This window comes from Carassius gibelio, chromosome A8, assembly GCF_023724105.1.
Source record: "Carassius gibelio isolate Cgi1373 ecotype wild population from Czech Republic chromosome A8, carGib1.2-hapl.c, whole genome shotgun sequence".
NCBI classification, from domain to species: Eukaryota; Metazoa; Chordata; class Actinopteri; order Cypriniformes; family Cyprinidae; genus Carassius; species Carassius gibelio.
Window position 1 is genome coordinate 16,325,675 of NC_068378.1, and position 22,972 is coordinate 16,348,646.

At 37.1% G+C, this 22,972-nt stretch overlaps 2 protein-coding genes across 2 annotated transcripts; one reads left to right on the forward strand and one right to left on the reverse strand.

Annotated features, from left to right (window-relative positions):
* The first annotated feature begins 254 nt into the window (after window positions 1-254).
* LOC128018624 (transcription initiation factor TFIID subunit 10-like) lies at window positions 255-2,359 on the forward strand. The gene is made up of 5 exons (XM_052604238.1): window positions 255-529; window positions 710-867; window positions 967-1,031; window positions 1,763-1,877; window positions 2,031-2,359. Exons 1-5 carry the CDS (start codon window positions 409-411, stop codon window positions 2,118-2,120), a joined length of 549 nt encoding a protein of 182 aa, XP_052460198.1. The 5' UTR covers window positions 255-408; the 3' UTR covers window positions 2,121-2,359.
* A 606-nt stretch (window positions 2,360-2,965) lies between these two features.
* Window positions 2,966-22,810, reverse strand: LOC128018620 (dihydropyridine-sensitive L-type skeletal muscle calcium channel subunit alpha-1-like). The gene is made up of 45 exons (XM_052604227.1): window positions 22,360-22,810; window positions 21,374-21,479; window positions 19,982-20,121; window positions 19,639-19,772; window positions 19,223-19,375; window positions 18,860-19,065; window positions 18,143-18,246; window positions 17,693-17,832; window positions 17,461-17,542; window positions 17,221-17,381; window positions 16,331-16,556; window positions 15,496-15,703; window positions 15,303-15,423; window positions 14,960-15,074; window positions 14,274-14,370; window positions 13,981-14,050; window positions 13,575-13,707; window positions 13,344-13,473; window positions 13,199-13,258; window positions 13,009-13,115; window positions 12,135-12,222; window positions 11,835-11,942; window positions 11,695-11,747; window positions 11,462-11,608; window positions 11,164-11,365; window positions 10,695-10,853; window positions 9,973-10,083; window positions 9,801-9,884; window positions 9,251-9,298; window positions 9,023-9,049; window positions 8,782-8,907; window positions 8,408-8,473; window positions 8,201-8,292; window positions 7,896-8,055; window positions 7,653-7,780; window positions 7,436-7,532; window positions 7,077-7,179; window positions 6,902-7,003; window positions 6,680-6,807; window positions 6,467-6,589; window positions 6,155-6,375; window positions 5,989-6,074; window positions 5,074-5,159; window positions 4,893-4,979; window positions 2,966-4,800 (listed from the first exon to the last, which is right to left on the reverse strand). The coding sequence occupies exons 1-45, from the start codon at window positions 22,563-22,565 to the stop codon at window positions 4,579-4,581; spliced, it is 5,553 nt and encodes a 1,850-aa protein (XP_052460187.1). The 5' UTR covers window positions 22,566-22,810; the 3' UTR covers window positions 2,966-4,578.
* Window positions 22,811-22,972: the final 162 nt, after the last annotated feature.

Sequence of the window (22,972 nt, forward strand, 5' to 3'; positions counted from 1 at the left end):
ACTAATTGAAAATACCATCACTAGATGGAGCTGTTTTACAAGGCCTCATTTGTCGACGCATGAAATATGTTTTTTTCTATTTATCAAAATTACAAAATATAACTTGAACACAAACCCTGTTTTACGTTTGTGCTTGATATTTTCTGAAATAAAACACGCCTAGATAAATGTTCCCAGAAAGGCAATCTATCCCGGAGTTTTTGTTCACGTGTTCTCCGGACTCTTGTACTGGTTGCACACGGAAGTGTTAATCACGTGACTCATTCAGCGTAAATATTTCCCTTGATCCCCGACTTCGCTGTTTTATCTGCATAAATGATTTTCGAGTTAACTTTCCCATAGTTTAAACTGCGTATATTTAGTCTAATATCCCCAATTTATTGCTATATTCAAGCTAAGCCGGACAAAATGAACGTGGATCTTCCTCAAACTGGACAGACTGGAGCAGCAGCCGCATCCAGCAGCATCAGCGTCCCGAGCAGCGCCTCCACAAACACCAGCAGCATCCCCGCGGTCGGCAGCAGCAATGGTGGGTGTTTTTGTTTGTTTGTTTTGACAGTTTGAACGCGCATAGAGTTGCTGTTGCCTGTCAACCTTTAGCTACATTAGTGTTGGTCTGTTAGTTCGTAAATATGGAGACTATTGTACTATATTGTATTTGTAATCTTTATTATTACATTATATACCCCCCCCCCACACACACACACAGTTCCCACGTCGGCAGCCATGGCGACCCATTCATCCGACTCCACCGTGTCAAACGGGGTGTATGTGCCCACCAGCATCGCTAATGGAGACGTGAAGCCCGTTATCTCAACCACACCGCTGGCCGATTTCCTGATGCAGCTGGAGGACTACACTCCCACGGTCAGTCCACACGTGATTACACTACTGTATTACTGTATATTCTTTGTTTATCGATGGTAGATTGTGAGTAGTGCTGTTAACAGACTGTCTGTGTTTCAGATCCCAGACGCAGTCACAGGATACTATCTCAACCGAGCTGGTTTTGAAGCATCAGATCCAAGAATGTGAGTTGGAACAATGTTCTCTCAGAAAGCGATTATGTAGTGGTGCAAAAAAAAAAAAAATGTTTACAGTCTGTAAAATGTAGGTTCTTTAAGCAAACATTATTATTATTTTTTTAAAAGGATAAACTTAGTTATAACTAAAGCGATTTAAAATAATTTTGTTAATTGAAATAATTCTGAAATAATATTAGATGAAAAACTTAAAAATGAGAGATGTTGTTTCGGGAACTAACTGAAACAATTTTGTTTTAGTCGAAGTAATAAAATTACTTAATCTAAAACTGAAATAAAAGTCAATTAAAAAATGACAAAAGCACATAGTAAAATTACTAAAACTTTAAAATAAAACATGAAAGTATAAAAATGTGTATAAATACTATAATAATATAGAATAAACCGTTATTATAAGTGTGCCCTGTAATTTAGTTGTTTGGCACTTTAAATGCTCTAAGTCTGATTAGCTTTTAAATGTTTTTACCATTCATCAGCTGGATTGTTTTTTTGTTTTGTTTTTTTTATAAGAAAATTTACCAATGATATCAGGCTTAAATAACACATTTATGTCTCATGAAGAGTATTGCATTGTTTGTACGGTAATACATTAGGCCAATATTAAAACACTGAATTTCTTAATAAAAAATATCTGGTGTTGAAAACTTTATCATTTACTCATCAGGGTTTAAAAGAAATCATGAATTTACCTTGACATCTTAATCCCTCTGTGTTTTCAGAATCCGTCTCATCTCTTTGGCGTCTCAGAAGTTCATCTCAGATATTGCAAATGACGCACTACAGCACTGCAAGATGAAGGGCACGGCCTCTGGAAGCTCCAGAAACAAGACCAAGGTTTGTGTTCACAAACTGTGATTAGTACAGTAACATGTTCTACAGTAAACCTAGATAATGAATGTTTAATCTGCAGGCCATAGTTTGTACAAAAAAATTTTAAAAAGTGCTGTAAATATCTCTCATTCACACTGTTCTCATCTCACCTCCCAGGACAAGAAGTACACACTGACGATGGAAGATCTGACACCAGCCATGACAGAGTATGGCATAAATGTAAAGAAACCTCATTACTTTATTTGAGGGGAAGTGTTTCATTGAAATGGACTGCTGGAAATGTGCTGTGTGTCCCATCAGAGCTTTAAAGGCATTATCCTTCAGCCTGGGAACCATCAGCCCACTGGCCCACAGCTTTTAGGGATTTAGCAGCTTTTTTTGTATTTTCTTTGAGCGTGTTTGATTAAGTTGTTTGATTACACCACCCTGTGTGACTTTAGTTGGTGTAAGTAAAAATCCTGTATAAATAAATTCATTGTAATTAAGTTCTGTGTAATTACACGTCTTCTGTTACTGAAGCTTGTTGAGTTCCGATATTTAAAAAATGAGTCTTAGTTTAACCACTGCTTTTACATTTGTGACGTCAGTTCATACACTGTCTGAACTTCTCATCTTTGCTTTATGGATTTAGTTTCATGCCATAAGAGGCGTGAGCTGGAACGTGTTGTGGTATTAATAGTACCTGGAGCTCCTCTCAAGTTTCCCTCTCTACAGTGTAGTACAGCTGCACGGGCCATCGACCGCTCATCACACCATCTGTCTACAGCAAACATCATATTAATAATAATATTTAAGTACTAACTTTAGTAAAGGAGCATTAAAGCATTTCATCTGTATGCGCTCACAGGCAAATTAAATGTAGATGTAAAGCTCAATAATAGAGTGACAGGACAGTTATATTAAAGCTATTCAGTCAAATTAAAATGGCATCATTACTTATTTAAAAAAAAAAAAAAAACTTTGAATTCATGTCATTTACTTTTTAAGTGTTAATATTATGTTTTTATCAAATGATTTGCATATTTTCCAGACAATTTATATAACATGATTTGAATCTAAATGGCTAGAGAGAAATTTCCCAAGAAAAAATGTGAACGTCTCTTTCATGTTTATTAAATTGCACGTTTAACTTCATTACATAGTCATTTGCAAGACACACACAGGCTGAGGTGGAAGTTGAAAATGTGTGTATCTAACCAACGCAAATCTATCAACAAAATGTTGTACTTTGCAATGAAATATAAAAATGTGCTGAACAGAAATGACAGATCAGACATTATACAAGAGAAAATACAGCTTTAAGACATCAATCTGTGGCATCGGTCAACACATTCTTTTGTTTTTAAAGGTGCAACTTTGCAATAGTCGATGAAGTCATGAACAAAATGATTTCATTTGAAGACTTCAGTTGCTACACTGAGAAGATAAAAAAAACTGGTACATTGTAGCTCAGTTAAAACCTTTAGTTTCAGTGTTATTTTAGTCAAGGATCTGCACTGTGTTTTTGATATGCATGCTTTACACGTAAATGTCTACATCCAAAGTCCCTAGAAAACTCCTCTAGCCCACTAAAAATCCCTTTTCTAAGGAAAAACGTGTCAGTGGCTGTGGTTAGTGCACAAAAAATAAAATAAAAAATCCTGTTTTCACGAGGGCACAGTTCAAATCCGGCCTGCGTCACGTACTGATCCCATTCCCACTGTCCTATATCCATCGCAGCTGTACTATACAACAAATATACAAGCTGTTAAATGAAAAATAATAATAATTCAACAAACAAACAATCCTTAATCCTTTGCATACTCCAGAAAAAAGGGGGAAGTTTCTTCATATATAAGCCAATGACCGACATTTCATTTTAAATCCTATTCTGAGCACCGAGGAAGATTCTTTTGAAGAATGTAAAGGCTCATGAGAAACATGAATATGTAATTCAATTCACAGATAATAATAATTTCATTAAGCCTTTATCAGAAATTATAAGCCCTTCCTTCCACATTTATAAGTCCCCTTGGAACATTTGCTAAATGAATAAATTTAAAAACACAAATGAAGTGTTCTGCATATTGTATTTGTCCTGTCAAACACAATCATTCAAACATTTTCCATTTAAATTAGATTTTTTTTTAAATTATTGAAAATGAAACAAAATCTAATTTCTTTTTAGGACCAGTGTGTTTTATCTACAATGATTTATTTCCTTTTTTCTAAATTTCACCTTTAAAAACTGCTAAATATTTTCTTGTAAACAAGATGTCAGGATGATCATCCCTCCATTCAGTATAACAATTTACTAAATACAAAAAGGTTTAAACCCTAGGTACATGTGGCAGACAAACTAGAGAAAAAAACCTGTCTATGTGGCTCTATCTCCACAGAATACAAAGTTGTCACAGTTGTCTGTGTTATGTAACTCACTCAACTGTAAATGTTCACAGAACGGAGTGTGAACAATATTATTGAGGATGTTTGGTAAATTCAGTCACCAAAAAACAAGTCCTAAATCAGAACAGCCATCAGAAATAAAAATCGCCTGACCTCATATAAATAACAGTAACGTTGTTCAGACAGGCGTCCTTTTTAATATGTTATTTCTCTTACCATCTTTGCACTACCTGTCCATAAAGTAAGTGTTTTTGGACAATGGCAGAGGATTTAGGCTGATGACGTCTTATGAATTTGCTGAATGTCTCTCAGTGTGTTTCTACACAGCACTAGTGTTTTCCTTGGGTTTGGTGCCAGGTGGAATTGGGATGGGACGGCGTTTACGTTTTGTTACCTTGCCGCTCTGCCCGTTAACAATACTCTGAGCCATGCCCTCCATATCCTCTACCCCAATATTAATGGCTTCTGCCAGCTCCTTCCTAGTCACAGATACAAACTCTGGATCCTCAGCCAAGGAGTCTAGACCACCGTCTCTCAGTGCCTGAGGATTCATACAAAACACAGTGCAATAGTCTTTCCTGAGAAGGTAGGGAATGCTTGTTAAATACATGAGATGTGGCCAGGGCGTTTTACCTGCTGAATGAGTTTGTCGGTGGCTGGTGAAGCTTCTGTTGCTTCTCTGTGGTTCTTTGACGCTCCATATGAGGGGTTATAGGGGAACTGAGAGAGTCAGACACACACGGAGGAGTCAGAGGGGAATATCAAGTAGTCACTGGACCGTGTTTAGCTCAGGAAATGTGACACCTGTCCACACCTGTGTGATATCGGTCCTCACAGTGAAATCTGACAGCCGTCCGTCATCAACGCTTGAAGCCCCGCCCACATACGCACTGGAGTCTCCTATTGGTTGCACAGGAAATAATGTCATTTATACAATAAAGTGTGTAGATTACTGTCATTATGATTATTGTAAACTGGATTTTTTTTTCATGGTGAAATTATTATAAATGTCTCGATACATTGTAACAGATTTTTTTTTTTAAAGAAGTCTTTTATGCTCACAAAGGCTGTATATATTTGATAAAAAAAAGTAATATTATGGAATATTATTACAATTTAAAATGTTTTCTATTTTAAAAGATTTTAAAATGTAATTTATCCCTGTGATGTGAAACTGAATTTTCAGCATCATTACTCCAGTCTTCAGTGTCGCATGATCAGGTGTGCTGCTTTGACATATTTTTACAGTACAGCACAGTAAAGTAAAAACATGATTTTCAGGATTCTTTGATGAATACAAAGAGTCAAAAGAATTTACTGTCACTTTTGATCAATTTGATGCAACCTTGCTAAATAAAAGTATTAATTCATATATATATATATATATATATATATATATATATATATATATTGACCCCAAACTTTTGAACAGTAATGCATATGTTGGCATTTGTTATAGTGCCTTTAAATAAAAATGTATTTAAAATGAATGACATTTAATAAAAAATAAATCAGTTTTTGTTTTCTATGAAATAATGCTAAATAAATGGCTGTATTACAGTAGAGTAAAAATTTTTATAAAATGCTTAACTGACCTGAAAATAATACCACAATGAAAAACTAAAAATCTTATGACTCTTAATAAAAGAAAAAAATTCTAATGAAAAAAAAAGAAAGAAAATTATATAAATTAGATTTTCTTTATTTCATTTTTTTCCCGATCACTTACTGTTTTCACTTATGTCCTCATATGAATAGTTTCTGGTTGCAGCAGCTGACAGTGACTCGCTTTCGAATGTAAACCTGGATGACATACTAAAAACAGCATCAAATGAGCATTGTGACCTTTACAGATACACATTAAGTGCAGTTTTTCATTATAGTTATCCACTCACTCTTCAACGAAGTTGGCATTGTTATTGGTGTTGGTTACTGGCATGTGATCAGGGAAGAACTCAGTGTTCGGGAGGAAGACGGAGTCTGGTGGTGACTCTACATCCTCCAGATGAGTCTCCACAAACTGCAGAGGCCTATGGCTGGTCATCTGTGTGGAGAGAGGGCTGCCGGGCTCAGAAGAGAAGGGGTCTGTGTTCATTCCAAACAGACCTCCTGTCCGCTGCACAGACAGAGACACAGACACTTTAAGTCTAAATGGATGGCTTAGTCTACATTTATATTTTTCCTTATGAAGATGCTTCAGTGCAGACCCTGTAGATGCCCTCCTCTCCAGCCTCCAAGGCACGCTCCATCTCATCTTCAGCGATCAGGTCACCCGAGATGGCCCTGTGCAGCTCAGGAGCTGCTTCCTCCTCGATGCTGCGCAGACCTGCCTGCAGAGTCAGACGGAAGTCTTATTAGTATTTTGCAAGAAAAGAGTCCTTTTTATGATAGTTACTACAAGCGTTTATCATAAAGTGCACCTTAATCTCATCAGCGTTCTTCTTGGTGGGCCTGTAACCGTAGTATTCCTCCTGCCGCTTCATAAACTTGCGGAAGTGTTCCTGAATCAGGAAGGTGGCGTAGAACTTTCCAACAGTGACTTCATCCTCTACAGCCAATAAACATTCATTACAGTCAGACATGGATTGGATTTAAAAAACATGTTAATTAAACACAAATGACTATTATTGCAGCTATCCCACCTCCAATGGGCGGAATGACCTGGTCCAACAACTTCATACTTGTCCTCTTCCAGATCGACTTAATGATGGCCCTTAGCTCCTCATTGGCCTGCTCAAAGTTTCCTAATAGAAAGATGCAAATTAAAAACTATGCTGCAAAATAAACTGCTAATTGAATTTGATTTCAGTTACACACCTTCAGTTTTGATTTTCAGAGCTGTTCTGACCAGTGCGAAGAGTGTGGCGTTGAAGGTCACCGTGCCGTCGCTGTTCAGCGGCATGTTCATGGAAATCAGCCGCTGAGGTGGAAGTTCACAAATACAGATGTATAACACTCTCTGAAATACACTACTGATCAAAGGTCACTACATATTTCATATTGGATGCATTGAATTGATCTTAATTACATTTTTGGATTACAGTTTTTAATTGCATTGTTTACATTGTTGTTGATAATAATATGAACTGTTTCTTGAGCAGCAAATCAGCATATTAGAATGATTTCTGAAGGGTCATGTGACACTGAAGCAGCTTTGCCATCAGGAAAAGTCTTACCTTACATGCTGCGCGGTGGGGACAAAATTTACCAAAACCCAATGGTGGTTGAATCCTCCGCAGGAGAGTAACTACATCCAGATGTTTGATTCGTCCCCTTTATAAAGATAGAAGACAGTGTACAGTACTTTTATTATGTCTTAGGGCAAATGATGAAATACATATCCAAGAAGCACAGAGCTACAGGATAAGATGAGCCTTGTGTGTGTTAACTCACGTTGCTTCAGGGTCATACTCTGCCCAGATCCTCTTGAACTCATCCAGGTGATGTGGGCCAAGGATTGACCAATCGTGAGTGAGGTAATCAAAATTGTCCATAATGACAGCCACAAACAAATTGATAATCTACCAGGAAGAGAATGATTTAGTTGCTAAAACAAACAGCACTGTCGGATCCTGTATTCTGAGCCGATTTCCAAGTTTACCATGTGTAAACTACAAGATCCTCATATTTGCTTACCAGAAATGCACACAGCATGTAAAAGCTGAGGAAGTAGAAGACGGCGATGCTGGAGCCGCAGGTGTACTCCTCTCCAGGGCCGTAGTCTGATTTGGGGTCACAGAGCTTCCCGTACATAGAGGCCAGCATGATTTTAGGCCACTGCTCTCCTGTGGCAACACTGTGAACCCACACATTCACCAATTATCTGATTATTCGACTTAAAATAGATTTGCACTATTTGAGCTCTCAAGTTTGTAAAGAATGGCTTTTGTTAGAGAACAAACAAGCATCAATTCTCTCAGTACATTACTGACTCAACTGACCGGAACAATAACAATACAGCTTGAGGGAAAGTTTGGAAGTTGTTGTTGCGGTTGATCTCCGTTCCATCGACCAGAGAAACTTTACCAAACATCTATAAAGAGAAGGAGAAAGAGAGAGGAAGAAAGAGTTGGAGAATAATATAACAAGAATGAGAGAAACTACAGGAAATTGAAACAACTGAAGGAAACCAGGTGAGTGAAGCTGACCTGCATCCCTATGACAGCATAGATGAAGAAGAGCATGACAATGAGAAGAGCCACATGAGGCAGCGCCTGAAGCAGGAAACCCAACATCATACACTGCCAGTTAAACATTCAGTTAAAGCTAAAGCACTTTTCATTCAAATTTTTTTAATAAAACAAAATAAAATAAAATCAAAAAATAAATTAAATTAATGTAGATAAAATAATACATCAAAATTATACATTTGTATAATCCATATATATATATATATATATATATATATATATATATATATATATATATATATATATATATATATATATATATATATATATATAAACTAGCTATTATTATCTATTTATTTTCTTTTTTTGTCATGGATATTATCTTGTCAGACCTGGAAGGACTTAATAAAGGTCCACAGAAGGTTCCTGATGCCCTCTGAACGATTGAGCAGTTTAATGAGACGCAGCACACGGAACAGCCGGAAGAACGTGATGGAAACTCTGACATTTTCTGCATCCTATAAATGAGTAATATTAAGAAAGAAAAATTTCGTTCCAGCTATTAATATGCAAAGTTGCCATTTTTGAAGTGTTTAAAAAGAAAACAACAGTTACTTATGACAATGTACTTACAGCTATTGCTTGCATTGGATTTACTTCCTGGAAAAAAGAATAGACTCTTTTCATTCTTTTCCATCAGTCATGCTATATAATACAATGTAATAGAATATAATATCATATAAAGCAAAAATACATAGCAACACCATAATGTGGTATGATGCTTATTTGTGGTCATTTAAGCTTCTGAAAAAATAATAATGTGAGCAGTGTCTGTTCCATGCAGTGCAGAATGATATTTACAGCACAACCATGTAGACACCACAGTCCTCCACTGGCCTCCAGCGCAGCCTGAGAACAGAGAGATGAGAAGTTAAATTGATGGAGGAGAGATGACATCATTGAGACGGAAATGCATCTTGTGAATCAGAGACAAACGTCAACATAACATCAAAATGATGGATCACACTTCCAAAACATAGACAATAAAAAGTGCATCAAATCACTCTTGGAGATGTGGAGCGGTGTTTATGGAAATGGAAAGAGGGTGGTTCATTAACATATGTGAAATGAATCATGAAAATGAGCCCAGCATTGGCCACAATGCAGTTGGTTGAATGAGAAGAATACTAAGCTGGAGCTGATGAAATCGGTACCTCCTGTGCACTAATGCTGACATTGACTGCTTGCTGTGGTCTGTGCTTCATGTATCGCTAAATATGGGTTTAAAATACAAGCCATTGTTGGTCGCCATTAGAAATGCTTTCGCTTTAGTAGAGACATTTAGACAACATGTAAATCACTCTGACAATATTGTCACAAGTGTGGAGATGCAAATCACTGTCATACTCACATCAACCTCACTGAGGACCACGTCAACGATACTACCGACCACGATGATGAAATCAAACACATTCCAAGGATCTCCAAAGTAACCCTGTGTCAAAACACACACAGAATCCCAATAATGTCAATTAACTGAGCACATCTTCTTACTGGCTTTCATATGGAGGTGGCAGGGGTACCTTTGCTTTGAATGCAATGAGTTTGACGATCATCTCGACAGTGAACAGGACAGTGAAGATGAGGTTAAGAGTGTCCGAGAGTTTGGTTACGTGATCGGACTGGTTGCAGTGCTGTACCACAGAGAGAAGAGACACAGCAGTTGAAATTGTTTTGTAAACTATTATACAGACTGAACATGGTTCTGACTAACATACTGACTGAATGGGATTAAGCTTTATTTTATTGGCTTGAAAACAGTGATAAATATGAAGGTTTTTATTTGGTCAAATTAAAGGCAATATAAATGTTATGAAAAATAATATTAATTGCAGCAATACAATTACATAATATTTACTAAAATAATGGAAAATAATCAATACGGTATATATACAAAAAACAACAACACACATTTTAATTTTGAATTAGCCTACCACTCAAAATGTGATTTTTTTTTTCTAATGTTTAGAAGGAAGTTTCTTATGATCATCAAGGCTGCATTTATTTGATTAAAAATACGGCAATATTGTTAAACAGTATTGCAATTATTTCAAATACAATTGTGTTCAATACAATTTGAATATATTTTAATGACTTTGCCGCCTCTTTTGATCAATTTAATGCATCCTTGCCGAATAAAAATATTTCTTTCTTTAAATACCGTAAATCTCACCGACCCCAAACTTTTGAACAGTAATGAATATCATTAGCTGTAAATAACGGTAACTACCATTTAACTGCTTACCTGTATTCCAAGACACAGCGTGTTGAGCATGATGAGAAAGAACATGAGATACTCAAAGTAACAGGAGGTCACAAAGTACCACACACGGTACTGGTGCGGGTTCTTCGGGATGTAGCATTTAAGGGGCCGTGCTTTCAGTGCATACTGAACACACTGACGCTGGTGAGGGGTTAGACGGCAAGAGAAGATGATTATAAAACGACAGCACAGTAAGCCAATTGCATTACCATCATAAACCTGATAGATACTATATATATATATATATATATATATATATATATATATATATATATATATATATATATGATGCACTTTTTATTGTATATATATAAAAGTGGAGTTAAACCAGGTATTTTAAATGTTTATATACAGTATACTGTAAAAAGGATATTTTGTTGGTGATCAATGGACTTTTATCATTAAATTCCTCAAATCCCACATGAAGATCCTCAAAGACCACACTGTTTACCTGGTTCTTGTCCAGCTCGCAGTCCTTGTATTCCTGCTCTCCTTGTTTTTGGAAAGTGACAATGACGAAGCCCACAAAGATGTTCATCATGAAGAAGGCGATGATGATGATGTAGATGATAAAGAATATGGAGATGCCCACCCGGTTATTGAACAAAGGGCCTGTGTCTACTGCATTTGAGTCTATAGCGCTATATAGGATCCTGTTGAAGGTGAGTGAAGGAAGGTTTTGTGTGAAACATGTTCTTGACATGTAATCCATGTTAAAAGAAGATAGGATGAGATTTTCACACACTCACTCTGGCCAGCCCTCAAATGTGGAGATGGTGAAGAGAGCCAGCATGCCATTCAGCACGTTGTCAAAGTTGAAATCGCTGTTGACCCACATGCGCTGATGGACCTCCATGTCATGAAGAGAGTTTTGCACATGCTTTAAAAACTTTCCCCTGAGAACAACCAAAAGCAAACGCAATGTAGCAACATTCAGAGGAAAAAGCACAATATTTAAAGAAATGTGGCTAAAAATACTCACTGACACTCCTCTGCTGTCGTTTGAAGGGGATCCGTACAATAGAACAATTTGCCCTAAATAAAGGTAATCCATTTAGCATACAGCCACTTGCTCCATTTCAAAACACAAGGTTTTAAAGCACAGTATGGTGGCTGTCTCACCTTGAAGAGCTGTACTCCAATGCAGGAAAACATGAAGTCTAAGACCATGGTGACCAGGACAATATTACCAATGGTCTTTATGGCCACAAACATACACTGGACCACGTGCTGGAGATGAAAATGTTAGCATTCAGTACCTAACTGGTATCATGCTTTGAAGACTGGCCCTAAACTAACCATATAATAGCAACATTTAAAAATTCCTCAGTATAGTTTCAATGGCAGCCTTCCATATTTTAATACACAGACAAATGCTATATCACAAATCAAAGCAGCTTTTTCGTTAAGGTGTAAACCCACCTTTAACCCTTTGGCTCTATTGATTGCCCTTAGAGGTCTTAGTACCCTCAACACCCTGAGAATCTTCACCACTGAGATGGTACTCGACCTGCAATCCAATAATGCATTTTAGTTATTGGCCTTGACTGTATTTTAATTAAACTGACAAAAATCTTAACTGTAGAAACTACTGCTTACAAACCTCACAATGTGTTTCTTTACATTGGACGCTGTATATGTTTTTTATTCACTGAACAGGCTCATAAGAATCATTAATTCTCAAATGGGAATACACAGGTTGAGCATTATGTTTTTGATTCACTAAAACAAACGGACTAATAAGAGTCATTCAATCCAGAACAGTTTGAACTGTATTGGTTGCACTATGTGCTTTAGATTCATTGAAAAAAAACAGGCTCACAAGAGTCCTTCATTCAGGAATCGGTTGGACTACACTCAACGAGCTGAATGGATCTTAGACTCATTCGTTTGAGAACACTGTTCTTGGACTACATTAGTTGGGGTAAATATTTTGGATTCTCTGTAAAGAACTGGCTCATAAGAGTCATTTATTCGAGAATCTTTTGAACTATATTGGTTGTGCTGTGTTTTTAATTCACTGAAAAGAACTGGCTCTTAAAAGTAATTTGTTTGCTGATTGGACTATGCTGTTCACATATATGATCACACACTGTTTGTATTGAATTGTGGGATTCATCAATGGAATAATGCATGTGCATGAACAGTTAACTGATTTTTTTTATTTAATGGGTTGTCTTTGTAATTTATATTCAAGTTAGAACATTCCTTGCGGAAGACACCAAATAATCTTGTGAAAGCATTAAAACAACGGGTAATGTATACTAAAAACAACATACAATATTACTGAACTTACTCCATGCCCATGGACAAGAGGGAAACACCCACAACAATGAGATCCAAAATGTTGAAAGAGTTTCGGCAGAAAGAGCCAGTATGCAGGAACGCTCCATAAACCGTCATCTAAAAATACACAGGTCAGCGCTGAATTAAATGTCAGCCAAACCACAAATCTGAAAGTATCATCAAGTTGACGATCACGTTACCTTCAGCACAATTTCAATGGTGAAGACAGTCGTAAAGACAATGTCGGCATAAGCCAAGACCTGTGAAATGAATTAGTGAATGTACATTTTTAACGGATAACTTTTAGTTCAGTTAGATCTATACAATAATCAAAGTTTTTGGTACCTTGTTTCGGAATGAACGGGGGTCGATGGGGTCTTCAGCAGCCAGGGAGATACTGCTGAGGAGGATGAAGAGGAGGATGAAGTTGGTGAAGGTCGTGTGGTTGACGATCCTGTGGCAAAGCTTCCGGAACCTTTCGACGGACAGCATCAGTTATCGGAGAGCAACGGTAAATCTAAAATCTTTCATTTTAGTGGTCTACATAGTGTTATTTATCAGGACATAAAGCCTCACTTGTTCTGTGGGCCAAAGATGAAGAAGGAGCTGGCCTCAGGCATGGGAACCACTGTCTCCTTGAGCTGCAGGTCGGCCATGGGTCTGGGTCTGGGGCTGATTGGGATATCTGGTTCCTCTTCCTCATCATCACCTGAGCAGGAGAGAAGGATTACAGCTGGGTCAGCTCAAAAATACTATGCTTTTATTTGTGATCTAAATGAAAATCAAATGAAAATAGCCAGCACTGTGGTTTAAAATGCGCTCCATAAATGAGCTTGGAAGCTGGAGCTAATAATACATTTTACTTATAATAGATCAGCTATCTTCGAACTTTTTCCTTGTTTAGAGATATACTGTGAGGTCTAAGCCAGCATTTTATGGAGTGCAGAGCACTCGGTTGATATTTAAACTCTTACGGTCCTACCTGGAAAGTCTGCAGGAGGGAAGGGATCTTTCACTTCGTTAACATTTGATTCAAACTCATCTATCTTGAGCTGGAGATAAAAAAAAAAAAACATGATGAAACTAGTTTAGGCGTTTACATTTTGTTTATTTAGCAGAGAATAAGCCAGCATCAAAGCCTAAAATTAGATTTGGAGACCAGGTGGTGGATCATTCTGATAGTGTTAGACAGAAGGCCATTTAGTCAAGAATTGCAGTGGACTTGCTTAAAATAAGCACAGTGAGCGACCACACTCACTTTCGTGTCAACCATACCTTTGCTGTGGTGGGCATTCCCTCAGCTTTCGACCTGGACTCCATTAGTCTCTTAGCCATCAGGGCCTTCTCCTCCTCACTTTTCTCTGGCAATGTTCTGATTTGAATAAATAAATCAAAATGTTGTTTTGTAATATATAGATATGCAAATACACTACCATTCAAACGATTGGGGTCCATAAGATTTTTTTTTAATGTTTTTGAAAGAAGTCTCTTATGCTCACCAATGCTGAATTTATTTGATAAAAAAATATATTTAATACATTAATATTGTGAAATAGTATTACAATCTAAAATAACTGTTTCAGTTTAACTGTAATATATTTAAAGCTGAATTTTCAGCATCATTACTCCAGTCTTCAGTGTCACATGGTCCTTCAGAAATAATTATTATGAATGTACTGCTTACATTTTCTTTTTGTGGAAACTATGATTTTCAGCTCTCTATGATAAAAAGTTCAAAAGAACAGCATTTAACTGAAACATAAATCTTTTTTTCTTTTTTTTTAACTGTCTGTTTAGCGTCTCTATGTATTTTTTACACTCTCTGTTAATGTATTGGTGAGCCAAAGAGAAATGTCCACCTTGGTGGACAATATAAATTTACTCTAAGTTATATAAATATAACTTTTGATCAATTTAATGCATCCTTGCTGAGATGAAACATGAATTAGTTGTTCTTTTACCTCGTGAGTTTCCTTCGGGCTTTCTCCTCTGCTTTCTCTTTCTGTGCTGCTGACAGACTCTCAGCCTCAGCTAGATTGTCCACAGCGATAGCCAAGAACACATTCAAGAGAACGACTTATCAACAACCTGCTAAGGAAAAGTCCAAACAGCAATACCACATGACTGGTTCTGAAATACTTCAAACTGAAACAGTTCGCACAGAAACAATGGCAAATGTTTATTTTAGATTAAGTGATTTGCTATATTCTTTTCAACATACTTAATTCACATTTATCATCTATAAATCAGTTCAGAGAAATTAACAGAGACAGGAAAATAATGACCAATGCTTCAAAAGGATACGGTTTCCACAGACATACAGAATTACGAAGTAAATGCTGACAAGAATTCCTGGGGATTGAGGTCCACCATGAGCCATGATTCCATTGTACATGATCGAGTCCCACTCCTCCCCAGTTAGGACCTGATAATGGAGCCCAATGTCACATAAACAGCTTCCGTTGTCAGAGCACCATTTCGCTAAAACTGCAAATACCTGAAACACACTGATGAGGGCCTGTGGGAAGTTGTCAAAGTTACTGCGCTGAATCACTCTGTCAGGGAAGTTGAATTTCCCACCAAACACCTGCATACCCAGGAGGGCGAAGATGACAATGAAGAGGAAGACGAGCAGGAGTAGGGAGGCGATGGATTTTACTGAGTTGAGTAAGGATACCACCAAGTTATGAAGTGATGTCCAGTACCTAAAGACAGAGAGTAAATAACAGTGTTGGTGTATGAAACATGCATTTTGTGTATAAGTGTATAAAATCTGTAAAAAAAAAACAAAAACAAAAAAAACATAATAATAATAATATTAAATTAAATTAAATTAAATTAAATTAAATTAAATTAAATTAAATTAAATTAAATTAAATTAAATTAAATTAAATTAAATTAAATTAATGCATTTAGCAGATGCTTTTATCCAAAGTTACTTACAGTGCATTCAGGCTAACATTTTTTACCTAACATCTGCTCCCTGGGAATCAAACCCACAACATTGCGCTGCTAACGCAATGCTCTACCACTTGAGCCACAGGAACAAAAATTAACAAACTCAAAAAAAAAAAAAAAAAATTCAATACATGTTTTTCTATCTTTATTTTATAAACAATTATTTTAAAATCACAGCACAAGTTCCTGTGCAAAAGCCGAAGATACACTCCTAATAAGTAGTACTAGTAAGATAGTAGTTGTACTAATAAGGCACCCTTCTCATTACTTCAGAGTAACAGTTCTCGTGGTTTGTTGCGGGAAAATAAGGAAATTAAAAAGTTAAGACAGATGGTAGTAAGGTTTGAAAATGAGGTTTAAATAAATGAATGTACCTTGTGATCTTGAATAAGCGTAGGAGTCGTATACACCTCATCACAGAGATCCCAAGTGGTGTCATGATGTTTGACATGACCAGGATGATCTCCAGTATTCCGATCGTGACCACAAAGCAGTCAAATCGGTTGAAGATGGACATAAAGTAGGCCCTCACACCAAATGCATACATTTTCATAACCATCTCAATCGTGAAACAGGCGAGCAGGATTCCATTTGCAGTGTCTGCAAACAGGAACAAGACGTCACTTCATTCGCCAATATATATATATATATATATATATATATATATATATATATATATATATATATATATATATATATATATATATATATATATATATATATATATATATATATATATATATATATATATATATATATATATATATATCAATTTATCGATAATCGATAATCGATTTCACGATTGAAACAGGCGAGCAGGATTACATTGCCAGTGTCTGTAATCAATTTCATCGATAATCGATTTCACGATTGAAACAGGCGAGCAGGATTACATTGGCAGTGTCTGCAAACAGGACCAAGACGTCACTTCATTCGCCAATATATATTTATAAAAATTACATTTAATTAAATTTATGCATTTAGCAGATGCTTTACAGTGCATTCAGGCTATCAATTTTTACCTATCATGTGTTCCCGGGGAATCGAACCCCCAACCTTGCGCTTGATAGCGCAATGCTCTACCTATTTAGCTACAGGAACACTAATATATATATATATAAATCAATAGAATTATGAATTATTCTGATGAATCGTTCTATTTCAAAGATTCCTTAAAACAACCAAAAAACTTATAAATACTAAATAGGAGTTGGGAATCTTGTATAGCTTAATGTATTGTAATGTACTGCTTAACGGAACAGACCTTGAAAACTTGTTAACCCCTCAGTCTGGTTATGATGCTCCGTCGCTATGACCAGAGTGTTGAGCAACACAACCAGGAGAACCCACCAGGTGAAGAATTTAGATTTCACCCAACCATGACACTTCCTCCGTAAAACAACGTTCCAGTGGCGTGCGAGACGGCTGCGGATTACAAAGTAAATTATAAATCAGTCTTCGGTTAAATCATAATGCATATTTTTGTTGTTGATTGCACACTCACTAGAAATAGATCACCCTGTTGATCCCGGCCATCTGGTACAAACTGTCTGTCTCTGAACCTGTGTCCTTTCGTAGAAGAAGTGCTGGAGAGTATCAAAGTAGTGAAAAACTTAAAAAAATGCAGTTCCTTTGCTTCTTATCAAATATACATACACTGAAATGTTCATTTGAATGACATCGGATATAGAGATAGAAAGACAGAGACAGACAGAGGAGTGTAGTAGCGCCATTACCCTCATAATCTCCATCAATGACTTCAGCATGAGTGATCCATTCCATGTAACCTTTCAGATCCTCATCCATTTGTTGTCCCTCACGTAGCTTTTGCCACTCTCCACGTGACCGTGACTTCTCCCTTTCCTTAGTAAACTCCCTGCACAGAGGAAAAACTTGTCTCATTTAAGGAACTTAACCATGCAGTCGAGTTTGCTGAATTGGCTTCCTGGTCATGTGACATTCTTGTATTTCTATGACTATCAATAAAGTGAGTCATTTAAGTTGATTGAAGTTGATTGAACCATTCAGTAGACGCATCCAGCCAGAGTGCATTTAGATGAAATGATACTAAAAAAACACATACAACTGGGTTTTAGTTTATCTCACACTTCCAAACTTGTGGACCAAACTTTAAGTAGGTAATAAGCAGTTAGTATTAAAACCTTTTATCAAAAAAGAGCTAATACCCGCTCAGTACTCCAAGGACGAGGTTCAGGATGAAGAAGGAGCCCAGAAGTATCAAAGTAAAGAAGTAGATCCAGGGCCAGTCGTTCCCCATGGCATCATTAATCTAAAAGATCGAATCATCATTATATTTCATTTTGACAAACATCAATTTTGGATTTGCTCCAAAAATCTTGCTCTAGACACACTGTCACTCTGTGTATCATTGGTGGGGATTTTTCTCTTTCTGCAGTTTACATCTTTGCACAAGTAGGTGGCTGTTTTTATGAATGAGTCATGAAACCAAATTAGTTCAAACACACTGACTCGTTTAGGAATGCAACACTACTTCTGTGGATTTCCTAGAGACGCGTGAAGAGCAAAGGAGACTTTCACTCATGTTATTGCCTTAAAAAATTCTAGAAATGCCATTAAAAAAATGTATTTCTTTTAACTTGAGCGCCAATTTCTAGGAGGCTTTAAGTAGGTATGTGCGAGATGCTGCATAATATGTGAGGTCATAACATGGTTTTTGTCTGTTAAACTGTTGTGTAAAACTAATAGCAGCCTTGTAATCCTGCTGTTGGTCTAAATATCAGCATAATTTAATTGTATTATATATAGTCTACTGATGGATACATGTAACTTTAGCATAGAGAAGTTTAATTAAATGAATGTTTGTCTTCTGGCCTCTGCACAAGATAATAAAGAGGAAGATTATCATGCCCATAAGTATTTACCCAGTAGAGCACATCAGTCCAGCTCTCCATTGTGATACACTGAAAGACTGTGAGCATGGAAAAGCCAAAGTTGTCAAAATGGGTGATGCCAAAGTTGGGACCAGGCCAACCTGCCCGACATTCAGTGCCATTGATGGTGCAGCGGCGCCCGTGTCCAGCCTGAGCACAGGGCGATGGCTTCTCATTCTCCCTGATTGCAATGATATCTGTAACAGAGGTTGAAAACATTGATCTTTTACTGGTATGCAGTGTTGACATTGATTTGTCAATTCATTATCATTAAAATAAGGTCATTTCGTTTACATTTCTAAAACTTGTTTTCAGTCATATATTTGATGTCAGTCTTCTAATTAAAAGACTCACTGGTGCCCTGGTAGTAGCATGTCTTGTGCATTTTACACTTGAACAGCTCCAAACCCATAATGGCATAAATGGTGACCATGAAGAAGACCAGCAATGCAATGTGGAAGAGGGGCAACATGGACTTCAGAACAGAGCTCATTACCACCTGGAGGCCTGGATGACAACAAATATACTTTTAACACAACAGTTTTTTTAACATTCGACAAAGACATGATTATGTAGGAATCTTACAAGGCAGTTAACAAAGCGTGTACATATACATTTCTGTAAGTACCTATTGAATCTGTTTTCACTCAACACTGCCTCAGTTTGTTAGAAAGGTTATAGGAGTATACTTTGAGGTAAATGTTGAGGTATTTTAAGGACCTAGCTTTAAAGTCCTATCTTGCCCTACTTGTGGTGCTTAAAAGTCTTACTGGGAACTCCTGACACGAGCCGCAGCGGTCGCAAGACTCGAAATGCTCTAAGAGCCTTCATATCAAACCCTCCTCCTTTCTCTTTGGGAACTCCTGCGATTGTGTTGATGGTGTCCACAATAAGTGTGAAGAGCCTGAGGAGGCAATTTAAAATGACTTTTATTTAAGAAATGTGAAACAATTCATTTTTAAAAATGCCAGCTTTTATTGTATTATTAATTTTACACAAACTCTACAGAAAATAGAAAATAAAATCTATGGTTGAATTGAGCTCAGGACAGTTTTAGGAATAATTCCAGGGTGTTTTGTTTATGACTTCTGGAAATTTGAAATGTCATCTTACCCCATGAACACAATGACAAAGTCTAATATGTTCCAACAATTTCGTAAATAGGCTCCTTCGTGGAACAGGAGCCCATACGCTACTATCTTTAGGAAGCACTCAAGAGTGAAAATGATCAGGAAGATGTACTCCAGACTCTCCTGCAAGGAAACAAACAATGTTATAGGAGGGTTTAATGGGGTGTAAAACAGAAAACAGTCACGATTCTGACTTTTTCCTCACACAATTTTTAGAACTACAAGATACAAATTCAGAAATGGAAAGCATTCATTTATTTATTTATTTGAATTCGGACCCATATCAAGAATGTATAACCTACAAGACATTCAAACTTTCTTGCTCTTCATGTTTTGTGGTTTCCATATCCTAAAATGACTTTATATCTTAGAAGGGGTTTTGGCAGCTTCAACACACTGTCAACTGTATTGTATGGATCATTCATTCAAAAAAAAAAACAAAAAAAAACATAACATTTAAAAAACGTGCGAGGTGCCACTGACACCTGCCAAATCAAACAACTGTCCTCAATGTGCAGTGACTGCAATCAGTATGTTTACACAGCACACAGCCTCTAATTCTACACTAACGCGCCATATCAACCTCATTCTGACCATGTGTACTGAGACCCAATCTCAGCTCCTGTTTCATGACTTAGTATCTGAGGAATGGACGGCCCACCGGCGTAAGTCACTAAACCCAGGGGAGTAAATAAGTAAACGGGTCTCAGATTTGGGCCATCTGAAATGTAATAGCACTCTGTGTTCTGAGAGAGGAGAATATGACTGCACATGCTAGTGGAAAGAGTGTGTGACCTACATACCATCAAAGCTTGAGTCATGAAATAAGCTTGTGTAAAGAGGATTTATCATTATTTAGCATTATGTAAGTATTTATTTAGCCGAAAAAAACAAAAAAAGTTCCAAATATAAAAAGAGCAGGACAGTAAAGTTCTGTCAGAACAGTCATGTCAATAGAATCTATATTAATTTCTCACTAGATACGTCATGAAAATCCCCTTCTGAGATGTATTTATAAACAGCACACTTGTATCTTTAGACATGCACATCTCAAATAAATGACTAAATATAAAACCCATGACACAAAACAGCACCTGCTGCACGGTATATTTTTAGTTTGTAAAACATGACCTAAATTGCATTTAATACATATAAACCCATAATTCTATTTTAATTAAACTCATAAGAGCGTATTTATGCGAATCACAAATTTGTCCTGTGCATATGCCAACTGGGCGAAAATGTGAGTGCACACATATCAGTTTCAAAACAAATACGTCCCCCTCATAACCCAAGGGCCAAAGACCTGAGTAGGCAAAAATCGGAAAACTTTATCTTGTTTTACAATGGTGAGTGGGGTTTAAGAACATCTCACCAATGTTAAGTTGGTGTTGTTGGTGTCCTCTTCAGGCATGGGAAGAAACACAGCCAGAGCTACACAGTTAGCGAAGATAGTTAGCAGGATAATGATTTCAAAGGGTCTTTGGCAGTCTGCTCAGGAAAACAATGGGTAGACATGGCAGAAACAACCACTGGAAAAGGATTCACATAAATCAGATTTAAACAAAAATGAACAGTCGCCCATTTCCAAATACAAATAAAAGTGGTGACTACAGAAACGAGAGAGATTTTGAGTAGTTATCTGGTCAGTAACTAAATTAGAAATCAATTAAAGATGGTTTAACCTCAGAGTAAACATTTACTAGGACAGAATAAATAATAAATATATGATTTCTTGTCCAGTAAGAAATATTATAATAATCAATTATTGCTGTTTCAGTTTAAACTACATGACTAGCAACTGTCATTATTTGTGAATTTCTGACACTAGGTGGTGGAATCAGAATTTCCCTGCCAGCTCAGCATCATGTCCACTAGTGATCCCCCACAACAGCTGTATAAATACACCTATGCAAAAAATGCACAAAAATTACATCTCCAGTTCACCTCAGTATAAAAGTCAAAACACACTTAAATTAAAATCTCCAATTCAGATTTATATTTATATGCATCTTACTGAATTAACTAATCAGGAACTGAAGTCTGACACATAACAAAAGCTTAACACCCTCAGTTCACAACTGAGACCGATTTCCACACCTTAAGACACACTAAACCTGGGGATTACAATTAACAACTGTGTCTGTTTTTATTTTCACCACCTCGCAGATGGAGATATCCATCACGGAGCTAATATCTCAGTTTGGTTTCGATGAACATAAGACAGAGTTATGATTGCATGCTTTTTCTGGCATGCATGCTAAACCAGATCTCTGGGGGTTGGATGCCTTTCTAAATCATCAAACATCAAACCAAATTCCAAAACTATGGAAACCAAATGGATGTACGTTTGAAGGATACTTCCATTCCACGATGTTGATGCAGGTCTTCCGGAAAGGGTTTTTAAGCGTGAAGAAGAACAAGGAACGTGGAGGTCGAGGGTTTCCTCCTGTGGCCTGAAGTTTCTTGAGTTTCTCCCTTTGCTTTCTCTTCAGTTCTTCTTCATTCATGATGAACGAGGCCAAAGCTGCCACCCCACCACCGCCGCCGCCACCTCCTGACTCCATTTTGGATCTCCTAAATGTGAAATTTTCTCAATTCCCACAAAAAAGTGCCAAAACCTGAAATGACTCCTAATTTAGCAAATCCTTGGTCTTTTTAAGTCCAGGTCAGAGCTTTAGTATGGTCCTAAGCTTCATCCACCATCGCCTCCCTTTCTGAGAAGGCAGTGTACACCTTCTTGGCCCTGGCCCCTGCTGCAAACCTACACCAGACAAGGAGGCAATGGAGGGGTAGAGAGCATTTAGGTGCAGCTGGCCCATATGGAGGGATATATATAGACGGGCAGTCAGTGTCCATTCTTGGGGGTGTGGAAGCAGGTGGAGGAGGGGATTGGCGGCCTCGGGGTGCAGCAGATGAAGAAAAAGAATGACTAAAGTTTCTTTTAGAGAAATTTAGCTGCTTATACAACACC

What these genes read in the sequence shown, in the direction of transcription:
- LOC128018620 (XM_052604227.1), bottom strand. Translation starts at nt 22,565, where the DNA reads ATGGAGTCAGGAGGTGGCGGCGGCGGTGGTGGGGTGGCAGCTTTGGCC. An exon ending in CCCTCCTGCAGACTTTCCAG is followed by an intron (nt 13,708 to 13,980) that starts GTAGGACCGTAA and finishes TCTCCTGCTCAG; the next exon opens with GTGATGATGAGGAAGAGGAA. An exon ending in TCATTGCATTCAAAGCAAAG is followed by an intron (nt 9,885 to 9,972) that starts GTACCCCTGCCA and finishes GTTTTGACACAG; the next exon opens with GGTTACTTTGGAGATCCTTG.
- LOC128018624 (XM_052604238.1), top strand. Translation starts at nt 409, where the DNA reads ATGAACGTGGATCTTCCTCAAACTGGACAGACTGGAGCAGCAGCCGCA. An exon ending in CGCGGTCGGCAGCAGCAATG is followed by an intron (nt 530 to 709) that starts GTGGGTGTTTTT and finishes ACACACACACAG; the next exon opens with TTCCCACGTCGGCAGCCATG. An exon ending in GAAGCATCAGATCCAAGAAT is followed by an intron (nt 1,032 to 1,762) that starts GTGAGTTGGAAC and finishes CTGTGTTTTCAG; the next exon opens with AATCCGTCTCATCTCTTTGG.